The 27094-nt window shown below is 43.9% G+C and overlaps 1 protein-coding gene across 1 annotated transcript in view; it reads left to right on the top strand.

Annotated features, from left to right (window-relative positions):
- TAFA5 (TAFA chemokine like family member 5) overlaps positions 1-21777 on the top strand; it is a 363516-nt gene extending 341739 nt beyond the window's left edge. The window contains exons 2-3 of the mRNA XM_044679284.1: positions 21499-21648; positions 21716-21777. Coding sequence (XP_044535219.1) covers positions 21499-21648; positions 21716-21777 — 212 coding nt within the window. The remainder of the gene's footprint in view (positions 1-21498; positions 21649-21715) is intronic.
- Positions 21778-27094: the final 5317 nt, after the last annotated feature.

Below are 27094 nucleotides of genomic sequence, written 5' to 3' on the forward strand. Positions count from 1 at the left end.
AAAGCCCACTTATTAAAAGATGAATGCAGGGGCAGCTGGGTAGCTCAGTGGATTGAGAGTCAGGCCTAGAGACAGGGGGTCCTGGGTTCAAACCCAGCCTCAGCCACTTCCCAGCTGTGTGACCCTGGGCAGGTCACTTGACCCCCATTGCCCACCCTTACCACTCTTCCACCTATGAGACAATACACAGAAGTAAAGGGTTTAAAAAAAAAGAAAAGGAAAGGGAAAAAAAAAGATGAATGCAAAACCCTTTTCTCAAAACTTCCTTTGCTACCAATTTTAATTATGAGAAACATGAGACCCATAAAAGGAAGAAAGAAGGGAGGAAAGGAGGAAAGGAAAACAAACATTTATTCAGCTCCTACTATGTTGCAGGCATTGTACTAAATGCTTGATAAATGTCTAATCCTCACAACCTTTGGAGGCAGGTACTGTTATTGTCCCACTTTACAGTTGAGGAAACTGAGGCAGTCAGCAGTTAAGTGACTTGCCCAGGGTTACACAGCTAATGAATTTCAGAGGCAGAGCAAGCTTCTGTGGCTGCCCATCAGCACCTCTTTCTAATCCCCCACATTCTTACTGTCTTTGCGTCATCACCCAGAACCCTCTTCAGAGAACTGACATTGTTCATAGTATTTCAGCTTTACGTCGGGAGTCCATAGCATTTTCTTGTCTTCTCCTACTGTGGAGGAAAGCATGCTGGATTTGGAATTGCAGGACCTTCACTCAAATCCTGTCACTGTCATCATATTTGGATCCAACCCTTCCCTCTTTGAGGCTCAGTTTTTTCCCTCTGTATTTGGAGTTAGGGTGAGAGGGACTGTGCTCGCTTTTTCCATTCTGGCAATCCCATGATCCTTAGTAAGACTTGTTGCCTTTTGAGTGGAGACTTTATTTTTGGTCATGGCCAAATGTCATCTGCATCTGGCTGGAGACGATTGTTTATTGGTTAACATTCTGATCAGCCCTTGATTTTATCATGTAACTCTAAAGATACCTCATCTCTTATCACCATGCCTTTGAATTGCCTGTGCCCCTTGCCTGGTGCCCTCTCATTCCTAAATTTGCTCCTTGGAACCCCTCGTTTCAAGCATAATTTTCTATATCAAATCATTTTATATTTCCCTCTTGCACCTTCTAGTGTGCTCCCTTCCCAAACTCCCTCGTATTCTTTTGGTATGTGCTATGTATTATATATTTTATATATACTTTACTGTCTGTGTGAACTTGGACTAGTTGTTTCCTTTCTCTATACCTTGGTTTCCTCATATATAAAATAAGCAGATGGGATTCAGTACTCTCCGAAGTCCTTTCCAGCTCAAATTTAATTCAGTTCAGTAAACTTTTTTTTTTAAGGTGGTGCTCTAGTCTTGGCTCCAAGGATATGTAAGTGAAAAATTATATACTCTGTTCTCAAGGAACTAATAGTCCTACTAGGGGAAATACAGCATATGCAAAAATAGGATAGGATATTGAGTGTGAAGGAGACAAAAGAAAAACCATAATATAATTTCTTAAAAAGACTTGGGATCATAGTTTACACTAAGAAGCTACAGAATCTAGTCCTCATTTTTACAATGAGGAAACTAAGGCATGCAAAGGTCCAGTGATTTGCTCAGGGTTGCTCAGATAAGAGGTGTCAGAAGCAGGAATGGATACCAGATCTGCCTCAGTTTCAATCCTGTATTCTAGATTCCACTATATTGTTTTCATTTATAAGATGGTGGCAGGGTTCTTGGTCCCAAGGCATTGTCAAAGAGTAGGATGAAACATTCTTATACACCAGTCCAATGTAGATAGTCTAGAATAAGAGCATCAGAGCAGTTCAGGGTTAATGGATGGGAGATCTTAGGAGGATCCAGGAAGACTTCCTAGAGCTATGGCTTTGGAGGGTGGGTGGGCTTGAAAGAATCCAAAAGATAAAAAGGACAAATGACTTCCACACATGGCACAAAAGTTTCAAGTCTCACAACTCATGTGCTTGTGTACAGGATGGAAAATGAGTGTCTCGGCAGGAGCAGAGAAAACATGTATAGTGATTAGAAATATGGGTGGAAAGAGAGGGTGGTGACTGATTGTGAAAAGCCTTGAGTGCTAGACAAAAGAGTTTAGAAAGTGACTCTTTAGGCAATGGCGAGCCACAGCATTTTTAAGCTGGGAAGTGAGATTGAGGTCATAGTCTTTCTAGCACACCTCACTACTGTCCAATTTAGGATGTTCCTTTTTCCTTGGTAATTTCCAATCTGGGCCATGTTAAATTCTCTGTTGCTGTAGTACCAAAAGAACAAATTGTTTTTACACTCATTTCCTTCTTTCAATTCTCAGGCTTTCATGCAACAATAATGCTCAGCTAATCTCAGTAATAACCCCACTAGAGGATTGGTTTTAGTGATCTATAGTGAGTGTTAATTGTCTCTCTTTAATTCTAAGACTGATAGAGAGTTTGATAGTAAACATTAATGCTAAAATAGACTTTAATAGAAATCAAACACTAAGAAATAATATTCTATCCAAACTCTGTCTTCCCTTCCTGCCTCCTCACTCACTTTCTCACCACTAAGTTATGAAGGCAATTAAACAGTGGCACAGATGTTAGGAGCCCAAAGGGATCTCAGAAATCTTGAGTCCATCTACTTCCTCAACAAGGATGGTATCTCCAACATGCCCACTATTGGATCATCTAACTTCTTATTGAAGACGTCCATGAAACGGGCATTATCACCTTTCGGAGGCAGTACCAGGCATTGTGGTTAGGAAATTATATCAAATCTATCTGTCTTTTTTCACCCCCATCCCATTCCCCCTGATAGTGCATCCTGGGTTCGAGCACGTGCTAACTTTGTAAATGCCTGAAGAAATATTTGGATAATGCCCCCACTTTTATACCTTTATCATTTGTTCTCTCCTCTGGCCTGAACACCTCAAGGTATTTGATATTTGAAAGATAGCCTCCATTTCCGTTTTTAATGGTACTGACAAATAAGCGAACCCATCAAAGGTCACCCATGAGACAAGATTGTAGACTTTGAAGTTAGATGGCTGGGCTTTGTATCTTTGATCTCCCACTGTGATCTCGGGAGAGAACACTTAACCTATGTTTCTTCAGTTTCCTTCTCTTCAAAATGAGGGAGTTGGACTAGTTGGGCCTCTAAGGCCCATTTCAGTTTTATAGTCATGAATTTTGACCTCCTTCTAGCCCTCGGTGTTTATGAAACAACTATATATATATATAATATGTGCCTCTTCGTAATAGGTCTACACATTTGGGAGACAGTCACATTGGATCATCTGGGAGTATATTGTACTGTCTGGTCTGAATGAGCCCTGTTGACCAGAGATGAGTTATTGAGAGTGTTATGTGTAAAGTCTATATAGGCATGTAGGATCTGTCCTAATGTCTTATTATCTTTTTTTTTTTTAATTTTAAACCTTTAACTTCTGTGTATTAGCTCCTTGGTGGAAGAGTGGTAAGGGTAGGCAATGGGGGTCAAGTGACTTGCCTAGGGTCACACAGCTGGGAAGTGTCTGAGGCCAGATTTGAACCTGGGACCTCCCATCTCTAGGCCTGACTCTCAATCCACTGAGCTGCCCAGCTGCCCCCCTAATGTCTTATTATCTTAAAACCTGAACATCCCTTAGAAGGACTTCTAACCCTCTGATGTGTTAACCAAGTCTCTTTGCCTTCCTGGAATTTTATCTTCTCTGATAAAATGATGAAGTTTGACTAGCTCTAGGGTGCCAGGGACAGGGACTGTTTCATTGTGATCTTTGTATCTGAATTGTACTGTGTTGGACTCTAGCTATAATTTATAAAACTGATATTGTCCCTTTCTCCTTTTGGGAGAAGGAAATAATATTTCTAGGGAACATTACCTATAGATGAATAAAGTTAAAGAGTGAGTTGTCCCAGAACCCTTTCTCGTTGAAGCTCACCCCGCAAAGTGAGAATGAGATCTCCATCACTGAATAGACATGACTTCACCAGGCACTAGGAAAGACTGATAACAGATTCACACCACTACAATTCTTGTGTCCCAAAGTGGTTTATTTCCAGATGGCACCCATGAAACTGTTAAGAGCCAAAAGTGGAATCAAAAAGCCCTCCATGGACAACATCTTCACGTACTCAGCCAACCATATGTTGACAAATAGGTTTCTTCCTCTGTGAAATGAGGGCACTGGGTGAGAAAAGTCCCTTTCAGCTCTAAAATTGTATGTGCTGCGACTCCAGCATACCCAGATGGTCCACAGGTCCAGTTGGCCATTCTCAGAAACTTGAAATGTTTTGGTGACTCAGAATGTTCCTTGTCAATTGAATTCATTTCTAAACAGTAATTGTCAGGCCCCAAACCTTTTCTGGATAGTAGTCACAAAAATAAAAGGAATTCCAGCCTCATTGTCAAGATTACATTTTACTCTGGGATACATTAGGTATACAGAAGGGAAAAGATGAGGCAATTTGAGGCGTTAGAGAGCATTAATACCTGGGAGGAACCGCCAGAAAGCCTTCCCAGGAGAGGCAGCACTCAAGCAAGGTTTCTTTGTTCCTTCCTAGAGGAAATGAACTTCCTAACTTTGTTACTAACTGCAAGACCTTATAGGACTGCTCCCGGAAGCCGCCTGGAAGCCCAGGTAATCTTGGGCAAATCCTTTCTCTTGCTCTGGACTTCAGTGACCTTGAATTTTCCTCCCAGTTCTAATATTCTAGGCATCCTATGATCCTGGCCGGAAGGTCGGGATTTTGAGAGTTGATGAGGGATATCATTCCATCTGTGAGGAACAGGCACAGTGGTCAGAGAGAACAGCCTAAAAGTCAAGTTTGGCTCCCCAGGATGGTTGCACATGGAAGAGAGAGAGAGAGCCCTGACTCTGGACAGCAGAGATTAGGCTTTAAATTGCTTCTCCTTCTGTGACCTTGAGCTCTGTTTTCCAGGCCTTCAAGGTCCAAAGATTCTAAGCAGAGACACTAGGCATCATCTAGTTTTCCCCCAATTTAGTGCCAGGGACACTGAGGCCCAGAAATATGATCCCGATCTCAGAAGAGCCAGGACCAAAGAGGTACCGGCTGCCCTGACGGGTGCATGTTCCAGTTCATGAGTTTTTACAAAGGAGCGTTTTCTTGAGAAAGGGATTCCTTCCCTTTATCATACTCGCAGGGTGTATGCAGGGGATTTTCAGGCCCCTGTGCAGTTTGACCCGAATGTCCTTGGAAAGCCCAGCCACCTCGTAGGTGCTGGAAGCTTCTGTCCCCCTAAAACAGCCTGAGTTATGGCCCAAGTTGCCAGGCCAGAAGTGCTTTCCCATCAGCTCACAGTCCTTTCCTGGGTTTGGAAGGACTCATATTCTTCCCCTGCATGCACTCTAACTCATCCCAGTTTGGATGTCCTTTCCTCCCTTGGTCCCCAGCAGGTCAGGGCTTCCTTGGGGGCCGGCCCAGGAAGAATGTATGAGTGTTTATCCGCCAGCTGGGCCATGCTGTCAGCTCAGGGGCTGAATGAGTGAGCTGGAGATGAAAGCCTGAATCTGAGCTGGCATTCAAGCCTGGCAGTCAGGCTGTGTGCCGCCTGCATGCTGATGGAGTCCCCTGAATGTGCCGGGCCTCTCACTGGCCGGCGCATCCTGATCAGCGGGGCTGGGCTTGGCCTCCGAAGAGTGAGGGGGTGAGCCTTGCTTAGCAACAGAAGGAGGCCCAGGCTTCTCACCCCCTCTGCTGCCCACACTCGGCTCCCAAAGGGACTCCTCGGACAGAGACAAGTGGGACTTTAAGGATAGGGCCCATGTGCTTCTCAGCAGCTCTTTTCTCCTGACAGGACCATGGAGAATAGCAAGGCCAAGAGAAGGGCCAAGAAAGGGGCCGCTACCCTGCTGGCCGACCAGGCCTTGCCTTTGTTTTGTTTTGTTTCATTTCACTCTCAGCTCCAGGCTTGCTCCCCATTCTTAGAGCTCTCCCGGGTTTGCTTCTGTGCTCTCACTCTGGTTTCACCCATCCTCAGAGACCTGTCTTACTTAAAGGAAACAAAGATGCTCAAGAGGCAGAGCTGCCAAATGGTTACAGGGGAAGTGAATTTGGGGGACCTGAGTCGGTGCTAAATATTCAAAATGAGGCTAAAAGAAGGGAGTGAGCTAGCCAAGTCACCCAGCTCAGAGGGCTTTGTTGAGAGTCCATGCACACCCCTGCTGACTCAGTAGCCTGCCCGCTTCCTGGCATATTCTACCATCCTAGCTGACCAGCACTGTTTTTAGAGCACTCGATGCAATTTCACGGTATCCCCTGCTCTTGACATCCTGAATCTGGAGTCAGGTGACCCGAATTCCAGTCCTTTCTCTTTCTCTCCCTCCCTTCAGCATTTTAGTGGTCTCCTCTGGGAAAAGTCCACGGATGGATCAGGTGTTCTTAACTCCCCAAGGCGTCCATGGTCTTGACTGAAGAATCACCTCATTATTGTCACTGTTGAGAGTTAGCATTTACTTCCCTTATGAGTGAAAGGGCAAAAGCCTAACTCTTGCAAGGGTTCGTAGGCTTTACTAGACTTCCAGAGGGGGCCAATGACATGAAAACATTGACGACCTCAGACAAGATAATCACTACTAAGGCCTAATCGCATTTAAAAGCCTGAGACCCTTTGTAATTATAGACTCAATTCCCATGCTTTGAGGTTAAGAGACGGGGTTGGGCTTCCAAATAGCATGAAATAAACACAAAGCAAAGCAAACCGGAATGGACCCTCTCGGAACAATTACTGCTGATAGTTGAGGACACACTTGGTAAGGGGCAGAATGGACTAATTGTCAACTTATGCTAATTTTGGATCCCTGAAGAGAGCAGAAGCTAAGGAAGGTGGGGGAAGGCATGCTTTTTGCTTCATAGACACGTCTATGCATATATGTGTATGGGAGAAGATAGAGTACCTGACAGTCATCAGAAATCTAAGCCCATCTCTGAGATTGTGTTTTTAGGCTTATTATTTACCTTTATTGTCATCCCTATATTAGGCAAAGTAAAATGTGTGTCCTGATACTGTCACTAAATACATTAGGAAAGCACAATATAAATGGAGAGACTCAGATCACTTGAAGAATCATTCTTGGAAAACTCGAGTTCAGTTGGCTTGTTCTCATTGACCCCAAACGCTATTGGAGACCTTGTCCCAATCCGGCCAATCAATGTAGAATTAATTAGACAGGGAGGACCTTCATTGTAATTTTCTTCTATTTAAACTCATGGGTTTTACTGGCATGGCCTTCCCAAAGACCCTTCCTGTAGTTTGATCCCTGGGTGGGCCTTTCCATTGCTGAGCTAAGGGTTCACTTCAGAAGCCTCCGAAGGTCTGGAGCCTAGCGTGTCAGGACAAGGAGACAATTGAGAAGACGTGTCTTTATTTTACCAGTGAGGAGTCCAAAGAGAGAAGAAGTCTTGACCAAGGTCACAGAGGTAGAGTAGAGTCAAGAGTAGAGTCAGGATTGAGGTGCCTCTCCTGACTTCAGTTTAACAAGCTGTTATTAAGGGCCTACCATGGGCCACTTTCTTCTCAGAGCATTGCTAAAAGAAAACATTAAGTGGTTATTCCGGTTGTAGTTTGGCTCAGGAGCCAGTTAACATTCCCGCTTAGAGAGAAAGGAGAATATAAGAGAAGACAAGGAGAATGCCACCTGGCTACATTTGGAACAGGGTTCTGGAGCAAGGCAAGAAACAAGAGACCCAAGGTCAAGACATTGTTCTTGAGCAAAACATTCTACTTTTGAACCTCAGATTTCCCATCTTTATAATACTATAGTAAAAACCCAATGAATGAAAAACATTAAATTTACAAGGAATCATTAAGTCATTAATAATAATAATAATATCAGCCAACACTTAAGAGTTGTTTTAAGGTCTTCAAAGCACTTCCATGTTATTTCTCATTTTTTGAAAAGTCCTTACCTTCCATCTTAGAATCAATACTATATTTTGATTACAAAGCAAAAGAATAAGGGCTAAGAAAATGGGGGTTAAATGACTTGCCCATTGTCACACAGCTAGGAAATATCTGAGGCCAGATTTTAACCCAGAATCTCCCATTTCTAGGCCTGGCTCTCAATCTACTGAACCACCTATATGCCCCACTTCCATGTTATTTCATTTGAACCTCACAATAACTTTATAGATGAGGAAATTGAAACTGAAGATTACCCAGCTTTCCCAAGGTCACAGAGTTAATGTCTGAGGCAAGATGTGAGTCCAGACCTGTCTGACTCCAAATACAACAATAAACCACTACCTCATTTTTATCGTTGTCGTTTCTGCTATTACTTCTGTTACTATTACTACTGTTAACAGTAAGTTGTAGCTTCTTATCCCCAGGATGCTAGCCATTAATTATTTTGGCCACAGCAACTCATCAGAATCACATTTCTATTCTAGGCTGGGATCTGTGTTGGTTGAGGAAGGAAGGAATGCTCATACCAATGGAATCACAGTGTTTTCGATATATTTAAATATCAATTGCTTATTAGGAGATCTTAGTAACTATGAATGCATGTGTGCTTAGAACCCAACACCACAGTTCATCTGAAGAAAACATTGGAAGAAGTATGTGGGGCAGGTTGAAGAAAATAAATCCTTGTTGATTTAAAAAATATAAAAAAGGATAAATATTTTTATTTAAAATTTATTTTATTAAATTTTATTTAAATGTTGTTTAAAATAAATACTTTTATTTGAAAGGATGACTATTTATATTATTAGTTTTAGTAGATTCCCCAACCTCAAGATGAATTCACCAGTCAAGGTAACTTTGGGCACCAGGAAAGCTTGATGCTAAGTTAGGTGGTAGTGCAAGGTCCAAAAACAAGGAGGTGATCTCCTTTGTCCTTTGCCCTTGTCAGACCGCATCTAGATTCTTCAGTCTTATTTTGGGTCCTGCAGTTTGGAAGGACTTGATAATCAGGAGAGCCTCCTGGGAAGGAACAAGATGACTAGGATGGTGAAGGTCCTTGGATCCATGCAATATGAGGATCTTTTGGAGGAACAGGATGTTGTCATCATGGAGAAGAGAAGACTTGGGGTGAAAGGCAATGGTAACCTACTTGTTTGAATGGCTGTGATGGGGGGGAAGGGTGTTTACTCTTGTTCTGCTTAGAGGTCCGAATTAGGATCAGTGGAGGGAACTTTATGTGTGTGTGGAGAGAGAGAGAGAGAGAGAGAGAGAGAGAGAGAGAGAAAAGTTGCTTCCTCACTAGAGCTGTCCCAGAGTAAAAATAAGCTACCCTTGTAAGGTAGTGAGTTCTCCATCTTTAGAGGCCTCCCAGCTGAGGCTGAGTGGCCACTTGCCAGGTATGCTGCATGAGTATTCTTGTCTTGGTGTGGGTTGAACTGGATGTCCTGTGAGGTCCGTATCATTTCTAAGGGTCTCTGATTCTGGGCAGCATCTTTCCTTAGCACATATGCTTTTCCAGGGGGGTCTCTCCATCAAGGCCTCATGCCTCCTTGGGGAAGGGCACTAAGTCTAAAAAACTTTGCTACTGCTTCTTTTGCTAATTGAACTCTAATGATCTCCTCCAGCACATGTTTGCTGGGGAATAATTAATAATATATGTCACTGATTAATGATATATTTCTATATTTAATCATGTTTATGGCTGGCGCTAAAACCAGGCCCTTGTACACAGGACATTTTTTCATCTGTCACCCATTGTTTGGCCTTCCTGGTACCATGCCAAGGACTGAGGAAACAAAGAAGTCCGAGGATGTCTCACCTACCAGCGACCCAGCTTGGTCCCAAATGCTCCTCTTTAGAATGTTTCCAAGAGTCAGGAAGGAAGAATATCTATAATTTGAGCCATTTCTCAGTCAGTTTCAACCTGTTATATTCCTTTTGCCTCCACCCCCACGTACCAAATCAAATCATATTTGTCTTAGCATCTCTTGCACTGGTCTCCTCTCTATTTTTCCAATCACCATCATAGTTTACTCAGTCAGTCAATAAGCACTTTTTAAGACCTACTAAGTGTCAGACACTGTACTAAGTCCTAGAGATATGAAGAAAAGCAAAAGACAGTCGTTGGCCTTAAGGAGCTTGCAGTTTACCTGGGGAGATGACATGCAAAATACCTGTGTACAAACGAGGTACAGAGAGGATAAACTGGAGATTGGTGGAGGAAGGCACTGAATTCAGAGAGGTCAAAAGGGCTGCCCACAGAAAGGGAGATCTTAGCTGAGTCCTGAAAGAAGCCAGACGATGGAGATGAGGAGGGAGAGTGTTCTAGGACTGGAGTTCAAGGCTTTACCACCTCACACCTGGATTATAACAAAAACCACCCAATGGGCGCGTGGGCCTCCGAGTTCTGCTCTCTATGTTTTATCACCCTCTAAGTTGCCAATATAAGAATCCTAAAGCTCAGAGTTGACTTCCTATCCTCTGCTCAGGAACTGTGAGCAGCTCCCTGCTACCTCTCAGGTAAAAAACAAATTTGTTAATTGGACATTTAAAGTTGTTCTTGGTCTGCCTCCAGTTAGAGTCCCAGGTTCATTATCACTTATTTTCAAACACTCACTGCTCCCATTTCAGTGTTTTTCAAACTTCTTAAAAATGAAACAGGCAGAAAGGCTCTGCTCCCTGGAATAAATTGCTCTCCATCTTTGAAGTTCAGTTTCCCCATCTATAAAATGAACCAGAGGACCTCTAAGGTCACTTGTAGCTCTAGTATCCTAAATGGAGGAATGTTAGTGTTAGAGCACTTAGAAACGGTTGTATCAATTTCTTCCATTTTATGGAAGGGAAAAGGGAGGCCAAGAGAAGGAAAGATAATCTCACAAATGTGCACCAACGCAATCTTGGGCAAGGCTGTGATTCATACTTTAGGACTCTTTCTCTGACCCCGTTTTAGCCAATGGCCTTCAGTTTTGTTACCTGATGGGGAGACTCCATCTCTAGCCTTACTCCAAGATCCTTTCATTTTTCCTCTTTCTTAGTGAACCCAGCCGACATATGCTATGGCACAGAGAGCAAAGAGATCAGCCTGCAAAGGATAACACCTGAGATTACAATGTAATGGCCATGCATATGTGACAGAGAGAGAGATGGCTCCTGAGTGATGACTCATAATCGCTCCCTTTGGAGGGATTCAGTCCCTTCTATGCTTCCCATTCATGACTGCCAGTGTTATCCATCCTTCTCCATGAAACTTGGGGGATGTAGAGTTGGCTAGAAGACCTGTGGGGTCCTAGAGTCACAGAATCCCAGAACTGTGTGGAATGGGAGAATACTGCTAGTCCAGCTTATTCCTGGACAGAACCCCTGTCCCCCCCCCACACACACACACACACATGCAAAGTTCAGCCTTTGTAGACCTCTAGTGAAGGGAAATTCCCTAATCCCTCCCACAGTAACTTTAGCTGAAGCTAAGGGTTTTCTTTCTTTTCTTTTTGTGCAACTGAATTCATACTTTCTGAGGCTGGTCCTCATTAATCCTAATTCCTCCTGTTATACCCAAATAAGCCAGGTCTGATCCCCATCCACTATGGGTCCATCAGGTATTTATTTTTTGTTAATTTACTTATTTATTTGTTTGTTAGTTCCATTAAAATACCCAGGTAACTCCCTTCTTCTCCTCCCCCACTGGAGAAGGCATCATTTGGTGTTTATTCTAAGATATTGATAGCGGTTCTCTTTGTGGTGACAATAAACTTGAAATGATGGGAATGCCCATCAGTTGGGGAAATGGCCAAATGTGGTATTCAGCTATGATTGTGATGGAATACTCTTGTGCTGTAAGAAATGATGAGCAAGTTAATTTTAGAAACACATAGAAAGATTTATGTGAAATTATGAATGAAATGAATAGAACCAAAAGAACACTATGCATAAAAAACAAAAATATTCTTTGAAGAATGACTTGCATATGTCTACCTCCAGAGAAAGAACTGGTAAACAGAAATAAGCATGACATAGTATATATATATATATCTTCAGATGATTGCCATCTCCCTGCCCAAGTTTTACTTGCCAATCATGAACCATCCCCAAGTTCAAGTTCTTTGACTGCTCCATATCAAGTCTAGGTTCCAGACTTCTCATTTTTGCAGCCCTACTTGAAACATACTGGATGTCCTTCTTCCTATATATAAACTTTCTATAGTCCTTCACTGAGTTATAGAATATTAGAGTTGGGAGGGCATTTGATTCCATGAGGTTCTTAACCTGGTTCCAATGGTTAGAGCCCCAGACTTGGATTCAGAAAGACCTGAATCTGCCTCAGACACCTTCTAGCCCTGTGCCCAAGACACTTAGCCTCCATTTTCTCATCTATAAAATGGGAATACTAGCAGTACCTACTGCCCAGTGTTGTGTGGATCTAATGAGAAAATACAAGTCATCTTTTTCAAACCCAGTCTTCACTATACAGATGCTAGCTCTGGAGGTGCAAGTTCTTTTTAATTTTATTTTTATAACAAATTTTCACATAAGTTTTCTAAAGTTATATGATCCATGTTGTCTCTCTCCCTTCTTCCCTTCCCTGTCCTTGAGCTGACAAGCAATTCAATCTGGCTTATACATGTATTATCACACAAAACCAAAACCCCAAATCATATACCCAAATGAACAAGTGATAAATCCTATGTTTTCCTTTGCAGTCTGACTCCCACAGTTCTTTCTCTAGAAGTGGGTGGCATTCTTTTTCATAAATCCCTCCAAACTGCCCTGGATCGTTGAATCGTTGTTAGTAGCAAGGTCTATCGCATTTGATCTTTCCATCGTATTTCACTTACTGTGTACAACGCCCTTCTGGTTCTGCCTATGTCATTTGCATCACTTCATGAAGGTCTTTTCAGCTCTTTCTGAAGTCGTCCCATTCGTAATTCCTTACAGCACAGTAGTGTTCCATCACCATCCGATGCCACAATTTGTTCAGCCATTCCTCAATCGAGGGATGCCCCTCATTCTCCAATTCTTCGCTACTACAAAGAGCGCGGCTATAAATATTTTTGTACAGCAGGTCCTTTCCCATTTTTTTTTTATCTCTTTGGGATCCAGACCTAGTAGTGGTATTACTGGATCAAAAGATAGGCATTCTTTTATGGCCCTTTGGGTATCGTTCCAGATCGCTCTCTTTGGAGGTACACGTTCTATGTTTGATCAATGGATGGCTGCCTCAGAGATTCCGCTGTTCTGCTCAGGGCCTCGTCGTCGCCGTGACCTCTCCTTCATATCCTGGGCCCTGACCCTCTCAAAGAAATCAGGGCCTTATTCAGTGCTCTCTCGCGTGGATTCTCCACCTGCTGCTCTGTTCCAGAGGAGGGTGTGTCGTCCCTCTCAGGACTTCAGAATAATATTTAATTTGTAGTGTACAACATGGGGCTAGGCACACAGGAAAGCTCAGTGCTTGGGTCTGCCTAATGGTTCCATCCTTCCTCCCCAAACACCCACACTCACGGGCACAGCCCAGGCCCCCCACTCCTCTCTGCAGCACCCCAGAGGTCTCCGGCTCAGGCCTCCTTTGGGGCTGTGGGAACAGCGAGGGCAAGCTCTCTGTCAGAGCTTGACAGGCTTGTGTGAATGGCCATGATTAGGCGGCGATTGTTTCTAATGGTGCCATTTTGTCCTCTGATGCCTTCCTTTCTCAAAGCCACCCTGGCGACAGTGACAGATGACCCGGCCACTGCAGGCGGGAGCACAGATTTCTGCGTCTCTGCTGTTGTCACCGCCGGAGAGGCTGCTGTAAATGTTTGGTGGCCGGGCGGTCCCCGCTGCCTCCCTGGCCGGGAGTCAGACCTGGGCGGGCTTCCCTGGCTCGTCTTCCTCCCCCGCCTGGAATTACTGAGCAGAGAACCTCAGGCCGCCCTAGAACAGGACATGTCGGGGGGGGGGGGGGGGATGCCCTTGGACAGGCCGTGTCACAGGGAGAAGGGCCTCAGAGCAGGGCCCGAAGAAGAGGCTCTCGTGGAGAATCTATTGGACTGGAAGCGGCCCCTCTGCAACTTCATGGGAACAGAATCGGAGTGGATCTAAGTGGTCGTTGAGTCCAGCCTCCTCTTTGAATAGATGACGATGATGGAGGCTTAAGGACAATGGAGGGAAAGAGTCAGCTACAAGGCAGGATTCACACTCAGGTCCCCTTTCGTCCAAGTCCAGAGTGCACATCACTAACCGATGCTGCCTTTCCAAAAGGTTCCCGTATACCAGGAGGCCCGAACCCAGGAACCTGAGATGGAAGAAACCTCCGCTTTTAAAGTGAGCTCATGGAGTTTCTGTTGAGTGTTTTTAGTTCTTACCTCTAGAATTAGGCAGAAACAAGACTAATCCTTTCTCCCTTTTTATTATTTAAAAAGAGCAGTTCTTCTACCCCAAATCTTCCTTTCTGGTCGTGGCTGATCCTTAGGAAGAGAGAATCCAATTGATCTTGGCTCCTCCTTGCTTTTATAGGCTTTTATCTGGACCTGGAGCTTGGGATGTCTGGGCTCTTCTAGGAGCTGCCCGCTTCTCACCCAGGACACCAACCTCCCTTGGGGCAGCCTAGGGCTGCTGGAGCGTTCTTGCTCCCATCTCTGTCCCCTGACTGCTTTTGTGTTCAGAGCCCATCCGCGCCCCTGGGGCTGGAATACTTCCTGGCAGACATTCTCTCATCATTGTTTCTTAGAACCACTGTGTTGGTTTGGGGGAATGAAAGACGCCCATAGGAGCTCCGGTTACCTTTGCTCTGCAGACACTGCCATGCTGACCAAGAAGCATGGGGACAGGACAGGGACCCATCCCTGGCGCTCCCCGAGAGCTTGGGCCTCCCCTAGATGATACAAATGAGGTGGTGGGAAGAGTAAGCCAGGCAATCACTCACTAAGCATTTATTAAATGCCCGCTGGGTGCAGTTGCCATGGTAGGCACCGGGAAGAACTAAATAAAGAATCCATCCGTACCTTCGAGGAGCTGCCATGATTTGGGGAAGGTTTCATTTAACCTACTTGGGCCTCAGGTTCCTCATTCGCCAAAGGAAGGCAGTCGGGCTCAGTGGTCTCTGATCCTCTCCCAGGTCTGTCTATGACCGTCATCTTTTGTGCACACATCAGTATTTGTCACCTATCTACTAAAGCTGCAAGAAATTTCTGAGGGAGAGGTCCTAGTTGTGGCATGCGTAGGGACGATGGTTTGGGAAATATGCCATCGGTTGCCTTCTTCTCTACCCCAGGATCCACCAAATGTCTTTGGCATGTCAGTCGCCCGTGATTGTATCATCCTTTATAATTCCCTGATCCTCTTCTCTAGCTCGTCCCTAACCGTCTTATCTAGATAGTTTAGAAATTCAGATCTGGAGGGGATCATAATAGCATAGAGCTCTTGGTAGAAGGGACCACAGAACTTCTCTGTCCTCTTCATTTTACAGGTGGGGAAACCGAGGCACTAGCCTATGGTAGAAATTAATAAATGCTTGTTAATTCAATGACTGAAGCTCGGCATGCTCATTTTCTCCCCCAGTGCCTCCCTCTCTACTCAGCCACTGCCCATCTCCCCGTGTCTGATACTTGGGATCCTGCCTGTTGACCCTTCACATTTTAGTACAAAATGATGCCAGGCTTTGTTATAGCTCATGCTCTGTTTTGGATGTACTGGCTCCTCTGTGCCTCATCAGAAGCAGTGAGTGCAGCTCCAGGAGGAGGCTTTAGGCAACACACCTCCCTCCCTCTCTGCTTTTTTGGGGAGAAGGAGCCAGGGTTGCTAGGCATTGGGTTGGAGCTGCGAGGAGATATTTTCCTTGAAATGATGCCTTGGGCCTGGGTGTGCCATGTACTAGGGAAGCCCTGGGCTGTAGGTGGGAGGGAGCCACCTGGGGAGGGAGCCAAATCTTCCCACCCAGCTGATTGCTTTGTTTAGGCCCCAAATCAGCCCCTGCTGTCCTAGGGATGGAGTGTGGAGGTGGACTTTGCATGCACATCTGGGCTTTATCATTCTGAATTAAACTGCCTCAGGAACCAAAAAGCATAATATTTTCTCTTTATTATGCTCTGCCTTGGAAAGAGATCAAAAGACTTGGGTTCAAATCCCAGCTTTGCTTCCCATTCCCTGTTAGGCCTCAGCCAAATCACTTAGAGGTCTAGGCCTTATTTTCCTCATCAGTCAAGGGGGAGGGCATGAATCATTTGAGAAAGATTTAGAACTTGGAAGGGCCCAAAAGATCATTTAGTCCAAAGAACAGATAAGGAAACTGAAGATCCAGAGAGAAATGACTTGGCTTACTATAATTGGTGAAGGTAGCATGGATGTAAACCCAGGTCCTTTGGCTCCACAGTATTTATTGGGGTCTGGGTATATTGGGGAGAGACGGGACTGACCACACAACATCCCCAAGCTCTGCTGCCCTGATGTTGACCTTCCCAGTGGCCACTGCAAATGGAGAGACCTGGTAGTTGTTGGCTTTAGACAGGATGCAGTTGACATATCTTGGACTTGTCGAGCATCCATATCAGTCCAAAATAATTTTAGGAAAAATTGTGTGTCAATCTGTTGAGATGGGAGCAGATTTCTAGGTTATAGGTTGGCAGGTACTAGAGAGAGAAGTCACTGGTGGGGTGATGGGGTGCCTGGCATCTAGCGTGGCTTATTGTAGTCGATGTGCTTTGTAAATGGAGCAACATCCTGGAGCTTAGAAAAGACACAATGAAGCATCCACTGGGATTCTTTGAAAACTAAATCTCAGCAGAATTGATTTCCTTCGTAATCCTCTGTATTTATTTTATACATTTAAATAACTTTTTCAGAGAAGGGATCTAGAAGCTTCATCAAACTTCCAAATGGGTCCATGACATTAAAAATGAACAAAAAAACCCTGATCTAAATCATCTGTTGGGTTGCTATTCTTTCAATATCCCCCAAATCCAGCTTTGTCTTTGCCAGGTTCTCCGGTCATTTTCACCTCTTTGTCAAAGGATTTTTGTAAGTATAAAACACTCTCCTCCCTTCCAGTAGCCTGGCTTCAGCACAGTATTTTGTTTTTGGTGTGGCCTAAGAAAGCTCAAACTTGATCTAAAAAAGGAAAAGTCAGCCTTCGAAGAACCTTGAGACTGTATCTTCAGCCTTGTTGGTGAAGCCCCAGGGTCGATCAGATTTCTCTGGGTTTCTCTATTTTAAGCTCATGGCTTTCCATCCTATCCCCTTGGCATCGCCCTTGGATTCATTCTTTTCTCTGCCTCTGAAGGCTTTCTTGTCCTTGTGGGCAATAGGAGGAGGTCAGGTGGCCGATTGCCCAGAGTGAAAATGGTCAGGGGGTCCCAGTGCTATCCATCCACTTTAATGGAGTCTTTTTTAATAAATGCAGAGGCCTAGATTTGAGTTTGGAGGGATTTTAGTCTAACCATATAATTTTGCAGTTGGGGAAACATCATGATTAAGTTGCAGGTGTGGCGGGGGTAATGTTAACTCATAATTGACTCATAGGCTCCTTGACAGATAGTGATTATTTTTTACTTTCGATAATGTCTAACTCTCTGTGACTACATTTGGTGTTTTCTTGGTAAAGATCCTGCAATGGTTTGCCATTTCCTTCTCTAGCTCATTTTACATGTGAGGAAACTGTGACTAACAGGGTTAAATAAGACTTACCCAGGGTCACACAGCTAGTAGGTATCTGAGGCCAGATTTGAACTCAGGAAGAAAGGACTTCAGAAATTGACTCGTCAAATGCTTTCTCTTTTTTTAAACAGATGAGAAAAAAGAGGGTTTAGTGACTTGGGGCAAATGACCTCAGCAAGATAGTGTACGATAACCCAAAGATTCCAGCTTTTGGGAAAAAAACAAACAAACAAACAAACAAAAAAAACAACCTGCTACTTGACAAAAACTGCTGGGAAAATTGGAAAACAGTATGGGCGAGATTAGGTCTAGATCAACATCTCATACCCTACACCAAGATGAACTCAGAATGGGTGAATGACTTGAATATAAAAAAGGAAAGTACAAGTAAATTGGATGAACACAGAATAGTATACCTGTCAGATCTGTGGGAAAGAAAAGATTTTAAGACCAAGAAAGAGTTAGAAAATATTAAACAAATGTAAAATAAATAATTTTGATTACATTAAATTAAAAGGGTTTTGTACAAACAAAAACAATGCAACCAAAATTAGAAAGGAAGTAAAAAAAATGGGAAAAAATCCTTATAACAAAAACTTCTGACAAAGGTCTAATTACTCAAATTTATAAGGAGCTAAATTAATTGTACAAAAAAGCAAGCTATTCCTCAATTGATAAATGGGCAAGGGACATAAATTGCTCAAGGCTACATGTGTGAAATAGTAGTGCTGAGTTTTAACTAAGGGAGTCTAGCTCAGATTCAGTGTGATAGGCCGACTGAGGTTCGTGAGATTAATTCAGTGGTGTCAAACTCCAGTGGAAGTGGGGTCAATCAACCATACATCAGGATCCCACCTCACAGATTGAGGCTGCATGTTGACTTTGAACACCACAAATTAACATCGTCTGTGTTTAACTGTGGTTGTATTTATTTTGATAAATATTTCCCAATTATATTTTTATATATAGTTCAGGCCACACCGGAGAGTATTGGGGCTGCATTGGGGCCAGGTCCTCATGTTTGACACCTCTGAGTTAAATAGCGTGTCTAGAATCACTAACTATAGTATCTGTCATGAGCAAGATTTTCATTCCAGTTGCTTCTGACAAAAAGACTAGTTTTCTCTCTACCCCACCATGAACTCTCAACTTTATAGAGATGATTTCATTGTTTTTCTCCCCAGATTCATAGCACAAATATCATCTCCATGTTATAGATGAGGAAAAAATGGCTCTGAGAATGTCTAAACTTTTCTAAAATAGAATAGGTCAAACTTGTGTTCATCTGGGAAAAACACATAACTACTAAAGTAGTCAGAAAAACCAAGTCTTTAATCAGGAAAGAGATAGTGTTCAATATTTTGGCCCCGACACACAGAAAGTCAAGTGCTAAAACCACACAGAGCCAAATGCTCTAGGACTCTGCCAACAGTGTCTCTGAAAGAATCACCACGCTAGAAGACTCTCCGAAGAACAATGGAATTTGGGGAACTTATATACCATTTGGGGAACTAAGGACAGGGAAGTATGATTGACTACTAGTTCCACTCAACTAGGACCATTAAATACCTTAAGGTCTATTATTCAGTCCGAAATGGCTAAGTCTGGGACTTCCCTTGGGCTGAATTCTTGCGGGACAGGGACAGAATTGGGGTCTCCAGATTTCAAGTTGAAACCTGGGATCTATTCCTGTTATGAAAGTTCAGAGCAAGGGCCATTCTACCTTCCTGTCAATATGTGCACTATCCGAGTCCCAGAGGTGAGTATCTGTCCAACTATGTACCCACAACCTTTTCGGCCCCTTTTGTCCAATAGGATTGTGGGAAAAGACCCAGAAGACCCTTCCTCAAGGAGAGAGGCAAGATATTTTTCTTCATTGTGAAACCCAAGCCTCAGTTTCCTCATCCATTGAATAGGGGAGTTAGGTTAGATGTCCTCAGGTGTGTCTTCTAGCTTAAGATTTAAGAACTTAACATATATGCTCAGATCATTTCTCCTCCCTCTATAAAATGGGAATAAAAATGCTTTGGTATCAGTCTGAATTGGAATGGACCCTAGAGGTCATGGAGCTAAAGTCATCATTCTTCCTCTCTGTGAGACAGGGTGCTCATTATCTACCAAGATACTTCTTATTCATTTTTCCTACTGACACCAGTCAAGGGAAGTTATGTTTTATTTTAGGGCTGAGGAGAGTGAGAGCATCCGTCCTTTCAGGAGTTTCCTCTGCCCAGTCTTATTGTAGAAAACCGCTGCTAGATTTATTGGTCAGGTGGAATTTTTTTTTTTAAACCCTTGTACTTCGGTGTATTGTCTCATAGGTGGAAGAGTGGTAAGGGTGGGCAATGGGGGTCAAGTGACTTGCCCAGGGTCACACAGCTGGGAAGTGGCTGAGGCCGGGTTTGAACCTAGGACCTCCTGTCTCTAGGCCTGGCTCTCAATCCACTGAGCTACCCAGCTGCCCCCTCAGGTGGAATGTTTTGCCATGAGCAGCCTGGGCTTCTTTCTGCTCTTTAGAGAAAGGCAGCATTTCAAATTTAAAAAAAAAAAAAAAGTTTTATTGGTGGATGAATTTCATCTGGCAGCTCTCATCCTTCCTCTTAATTCCCTTCCAATCAGCAGTTCTCAGTAACTGAGTTTCTTTGCCTGGATTTACAACAAAGCCTGTAGATCAGGAAAACCAATAAAAAAGGTTCTTTGCCATCAAAACCAGCCATGAACATGAACATGTCCTGACAGATCTTAAGAGACCTTAGAAACCACATGGTCTTATTTAATGGAAGAAGACACTGAGCCTAGGGAAGGGGAAGTAATTTGCTGAGTATGGATTTGAACTCCCAGCTTTGGACTCTGAAATCTAACAGATCCTTCCTAAGCCACTGAGTCAAGAGTTTCTTTCCATTCTCTGCTCAGTGGGGTCTGGCCCTCTGACACTTAATGGCCCTCTTCCCCACATGGCCTGGTATTCATTTTCTGTGCATTCTCTGTATACTTATTTAAGCTGGCTCTCACGGTCGGTTTCCTCCACTGAAATGTACTCTTCTTGGGGGCAGCGATTGTCTTGCCATCATTAATGCTTTAATAAATGCTGCTTGAGTCACTGATTGATGGTAGCCCACCCTGTGCTTGCCAGCCCTTGTAGGAGGAGGTGGGGTGGGGGAGGGCAGGGAGGATGTCTGGTTTACAAGAGAGGGAGCAGGCATAGATGTGGGCACACAGTGCCCTCTATTCCATGAGTAACAAGTCTGGTTTAATCCAGAATCATTTCTTTACTGCTGTCTAGGGCTCTGGGATAATTGCATGATTTCTTAACTGGGTAGTTTGGAAAATGCCACCTTTAATAGCTTTAAGAGAAGGATTTGACCTATTTTCCTATTTTATAGTATGGAAGTTGTTGTCATTAACAGGCCTATAATCACAAAGAGGGGGTATAATGCTTGGTTCCATAAATTGAATCTTTCCCAAGATGGTATTTTATTTTTTACAATAAATGCTTCAAGGTTTGGGCATTGGGGGAAAAAGGCTGGCTTCATTCTAGCTCTTCTCTCTGGGCTATTTCCCTCCCTTGTTGACAGGGTGGGTTTCACCCAGGTTTGGTTCCTTCCTGGGTAAATGGCAGCGCCTCAGATGGAGATATTCCCAGACTGCTTAGAGTTTAGTGTTTGCTCCATCTAAACAGGGCTGGTCCTTTAAACAAAGCTACATAAACTAGAAAGGTCAGCAGCCTGATGCTAACTTGTTGTCGTTTATGAGGCAATAACCTCCTATTCCTGGTTTTTGTGACCTTCCTGGACTTACCAACAAGAAGGAGGAGACATCCCTTTTCCTGTGGGCTCTCGTGTCTGTCCTAGCTAGTCCTAGACGGTCTCAGCCTCTGGCCAAAGGGCACCAGTCCATGCTGAGAATTCGTACCAGCCATCTCGTTCACTAACCCCAGTCCCTGTTGCTTGTTCTCCTTCCTCAGGTCAGTTGGCTGCTGGTACCTGTGAGATTGTAACTCTGGACAGAGACAGTAGTCAGCCTCGAAGGACTATTGCACGGCAAACTGCTCGATGTGCTTGTAAAAGAGGACAGATCGCTGGCACAACGAGAGCCCGGCCAGCCTGCGTGGACGGTAAGCGGCCCCGTGCGTGCCCATTGTCTGGGATCAGAAGAGGGGGCTCCCACGTGGTCCCAATTATCCATGATTGTAAAGGTCAGGGAGTGGATGGATTTAGGTGACTTAGCCTGGTATTGCCGATAAAAGCATTCTAGTGACCCCGGGCAGACCTCTCCCCTCACCTACCTACCCCCTCCCCACAAAACAATCGATCGGCTCTGTGTAGCATCAGCCTTGGTATTTCGGCTATTGTCACGGGACTTGAAATGCCAGCGTCTGGCTGTGTGCTGCCCTAATGCGAAGGATAACCCATTGTGAGAAATGTCTTGAAGACAAGACAGGTGGAGTAATGATTTCTGAGATCTTTATTCTTAGGAAAACATTCGCTCACTGCAATATGTAATCAAAGGTTTAGTGGTACTTGGAGGCTAATCTGACTTCTCCGGCGTGAAAGTTAATGTTGTTGGAAAGGGGAAAAAAGGCACTAAGAGGGTTGTTGTTTCCCATAGATGGCTGAACATGCCACTCGTGTGAGGTTCTTGGAGTCTTGACTTTCTCTGGAATGGCCATGTGATGTGGCTCATGGCTAGAAATAGAGGGATCCCCTACCCCAAGAGCAGGAACACCAATGCACCCCTTATAAACATGCATGTAGACTGATGGTATATCCTGTGCATTCAGCCAGTGGACCCCAGTGAAATAATCTCTGCTGACCTATGATTGCCCATGATGCTGACAATGAAAGCTGTTGTGAATGGATTTGGAATATGTCGATTCTTACTTTGGTGGGAACGAGAACAGAAGGTTCATGTATAGAGGGATTTGGGGGATTTTTTTTGAGAAACAAGTCATACCTTGCCTTAGAAGAAAGACTAGAAAAGGTGGCTCTGCAAAACTATTTAACGTTTTATCAGCCATCAAATTCTTTCACTATAGGAGGAGCACAAGATCTTCATGAACTCTTCATGTAGAAAAGATGTTTTTATGGGTGAAGTTTTTTTATGGGAGAGTGAGGGTTGAAATACATCTTGGAATGCCAGTTTTTGCATTATTTATCAATACATGCATTTGGATATGCTTTAAGCAGAGACATTTCTTGGGGTGAATATAAAATCTTTGTGTCTCACAGCAGAGACCCAGTTTTCATACAGTTTACCCATACAAAGGGTTTCGATTCATGGGAGCAGAGCAATCCCCTAAAGGTTAGTTTTGGGAGACAGGTTGGAGTTCAAGATTAGAAGGGAAATCTAAGGAATTAAATTTAGAGGTTTGACTAAGTATGAGACTTCTAAAGTAATATTGTGGTCACCAATTAAAATATTATAGCTCAAGTCAAAATGACTTTCAATAGCTTTTTTTACAAAGAAGTGGAAAGAGTGAAAGTAGAGAAATGTAAGAAGAGAGTAGAGAAAATGTCTAGCCTATCACACTAAATGTTGCTCCAGTGTCTGGCTCAGCCCCAGCAGGGCTCATTAACCCTCAGCCAGAGGACCCCATGATGTCTTATACAAAGGTTTCAGCAATGCATCCTCCTCCAAGAAGGGGAGGCCTCTCTGGAACTAATCTCTCCAGAAGCCAGGAAGGGAAGGTCAGCTACTCAGTCACCCAAGACAAAGTACAAAAGAGAAGATACAGGAGCTCCAATGAAGCAATCCAAGAGCCAAGGTCCCAAGTTGAAGCCTAGGTCCCAAGTCCAAAGGCACCTCCAACAGGCAAGTCATCAGCCAAAGATTTAGAAGACTCAAGCCCTTTTCATAGTCCTTTTTCCACGTCATTTCCTGTCCCTTCCTCCACTTTACAGGAACCAAATACAGTTTTTAAATTTGCCTTGCTCTGCCCCTGGGCAGAGCAGTCACCTCTGGGGTTGTCACCCACTTTTAGTAAATTATTTGGGAACTCCCTTACTTAGTGTTAAGTAGGGGGTATTTAAGTTTTTGGTTGATTAATTTCAAAGCTGCTGATTCTCTAGGTCCTTCATTGACCCTCATAGAAAGTTCCACGCCCTCATCTCCTGGAGGGGAAGCTGCTGGTCTCCTGCTCACCCCCTCCCTAACTGTAACCCTCTTTTCCAGAGATACTTTGGCCTTGAAAAAACATCATTCTTCCAAGGCAGGCAGGTACTATGTAGGTAGGGATGCTAAGAATCTGGAGAGGAAGGCAGGTGGAGCACATGCTCTAGAAGGACAATCTTTTATGAAGTTTGGGGGAGGAGGTTTGGGCCTAGAAAACAGGTCGTGGAGACCCAGTGACTAAGTGTTCAATCCATATGTCAATCAACAAGCACTTATTAAGCATCTATGTACCACATAGTTCTAAGCACGGGATACTAGTATAAAGAATAAAACAATGTCTACTCACCAGGAGTTGATAATCTACTAATGAAAGAACAAGTCCATATAAAAATATATGAGCGGGGCAGCTGGGTAGCTCAGTGGAGTGAGAGTCAGGCCTAGAGACAGGAGGTCCCAGGTTCAAACCCGGCCTCAGCCACTTCCCAGCTGTGTGACCCTGGGCAAGTCACTTGTCCCCCATTGCCCACCCTTACCAATCTTCCACCTATGAGACAATACACCGAAGTACAAGGGTTAAAAAAAAAATATATGAGCCAGGGGGCAGCTAGGTAGCTCAGTGGATTGAGAGCCAGGTCTAAAGATGGGAAGTCCTGGGTTCAAGTTTGGACTCAAGACCATTCCTAGGTGTGTTACTCTGGACAATTAACCTACTGCTCTGCCTTGAAACCAATGCACAGTACTGATTCTAAAATGGAAGGTAAGACCCTGTCTAAATATAGATAGTTCATGTTGGATTACACTAGCAGTTTAGAAAATCAAAAGAGATCCCCTGCATCAGACGGTGTGCAGCTAAAGTGGCCATTCTTGCTGGCTCTTCCCCCATCCCCGTCCCACCAGAGAGCCTGGTCCCAGCATTATTCTTCACTTCCCTAGAATCCTCTCCCTGGAGGTGTAGCCACATTAGCAACTCTTGCCTCTATGTGGCTTCAGTGTTTCTCTATACACACACAAGACAGTATCTCTCCTCTCCCATCTCCATAGCCTCTCAAGGTCTCCAATATTCAGTATTTGTATTTCATCCCCATGGCTACTGATGGATGTCAGCTGAGTCACTCAATTACCCAGACACAGTTCGCCGTATTCATCTCCAGTGAACCCGTTCCTCTCTGACCTTTAAGAAAATAGAACAGCTTAAGGACTGGACCATTGAAACTTCAGTCTTATCTCTCAGGCCCATCGGATCAAAGAGAACAGCACAGTGAGCAAGCCATAAGTGGTCCTGATTGGAAAGGAGAGAGGGCTGCACCAAACTTTTTTTTTCTCTTGGTTGTTGACAGAGGAGAGAATCAGAGAGCCCTCATCTCTGTGATTTAAAATAGGAGATTTGCTGTTGGCTCTCTGGGCGTTGGGATTAAAGCTCCCGACCAGTGGATTTCATTAAGGAGATAAAGATTTGCCAGGCAGTTAAGAGGAGGGTTATACATCATATGGCTCCTTCTATTAAGGGGAAAAAAGCCCTTCTTTGGAAGAGGATGCTTTATGGTAAATTGGCCTTTTCTTGAGGCTGAGAATGGATAACAGTTGGGGCTCCCAGAATTACTGGCTATTGAGAGAGTAAAGAGAGAGGCAGGGGAACGAAGAAGTAAAATCTTATCAAACTCTCTGACTTGTTCTCTGGCTCTGAAAGAAGTCACCTACATAGCAGCCCAGGTGTAGTCAATTATACCATTGCCATGCACTTATTAGGCACCTGCTGTTGTGTCAAGCACTGTGCTAGGCCAGGGGATTCAGAGATAGGAGTGAAGCAGCCCGTTCCCTTAAGGAGCCTACATTCTGACTTTGAAGGGCCAGGGATGATGCTGAAGAGGGACTAGAAGGAATTGTGCCTGCCAAACGTGGATGTCCGCTCCGGGACCCTTTGGCTTTGTCTCGGTTGGCCAGGAAGCTGATTCCCTTTCTTTTGCCTAGAGTTGAGGTTCTCACCACAGATTCTACAAGCTGGGAGGACTATAGAGGGGCCTTACATGATGAGGAAATTCTTTCTACCAGTTGTAATTGGGAACTTCTCTGAAACTTATAGAGCAGGGGTCGGCAACGTGTGGCTCTCGAGCCATATCTGGCTCTTTTGAGGGCCAGATGTGGCTCTTTCTGCAGGAGCCATAAAGTCCATTTTTTTCAGGCGCTGTCACAGGCACGGCACTGTGAGCACTGCACGGCTCTCACGAAATTACATTTTAAAAAATGTGGCGTTTATGGCTCTCACGGCCAAAAAGGTTGCCGACCCCTGTTATAGAGTATTAAACAATGGACTTAGAACTTTTGGGAATTGGGAACTTCTCTGAAGCTTTAAGTATTAGATAGTCACAGAGCTAGGATTGTTGTGGAGAGCAAATGCAAATGCAAAGAACTGTAGCTCAGATGTCTTCATCTTTAGGTATGAAGTATTTATTGAAGAATGTTAAAGATGGTGTTAGCCAGGGTGATAAGAAAGCCATAGCGGGGGCTTGGGGTTGCTAGATTTTTTATTCCTGGTCTGGGGTATTCCCTTTCTTCCTTCCTGGAAATTCTCCACCCTCTCTGATTATTCCTCACATGGGTGTTCCAGGGGAAGATGCAGGGAAAGAGTTCAAAGTGTACCTGGGTGATGTTCTCTCCCATACTTGAGTGACCTTCCTCAGTCTTGCAAACTCTTATCAAAGGAGATACCCTCTCAGGCTCATTGACCTCACCAGCTCTTGTCAACTGGGAGTAGCTGGGAGAGCACAGAGTCTCTAATAGCTACTAAGTGGTTAAAAAAAAAAAGCATAAGATCAAAATGCACCATTTAAGAAAAAAAGAATTTCAAAGTGTTTCTAAGATATTAAAGCACCATTTACCACTGCCAATCCTCATCAGGATCAGGACTGGAACCCAGTTCTTCTTGGTTATAAAGTTAGCTCTGTCCACTATCTTACATTATTTCTCAACAAAATAAAAACAAGATAATGGTGTGATAGAGCACTATCTAGTCCCTACACACACCTCACCTCAGGAGTTATAAACAGTTTTCCTTTATAGTTAAGGTTCTGGGTGCAAAGAATGGGGAAGCTCTTTTTTCTTTCCTTCCCAAGAATCATACCCCAAACCTATGGCAAGACCATTAACTAAAGAAACTAAAGTAGAAGCAATAGATTTCAGAGAGCACAAAGAAATATCTGTGGATATTTTCCTAGAGCCTAGAATGTGAGAGTGGAAGAGAGCCTACAGAGGATGGAAGTCTCCAAAACCAATAATTCTGACTGCCATTTGTCATTCGGGTAGATTAAAAAAGGGGAAATTTTCCTTAAAAGTCCAATGTGACAGCACAGGGAGCTCTCTGAATGATTCAGACAGTGCACAAACAGAGGAGATGGATTCCAAATTGAGAGGCATAAGGATGTGTTCGAAGGAGCCCCAGGTCCAATTCCTGT

The sequence above is a fragment of the Gracilinanus agilis genome, chromosome 5 (assembly GCF_016433145.1).
Source record: "Gracilinanus agilis isolate LMUSP501 chromosome 5, AgileGrace, whole genome shotgun sequence".
NCBI classification, from domain to species: domain Eukaryota; kingdom Metazoa; phylum Chordata; class Mammalia; order Didelphimorphia; family Didelphidae; genus Gracilinanus; species Gracilinanus agilis.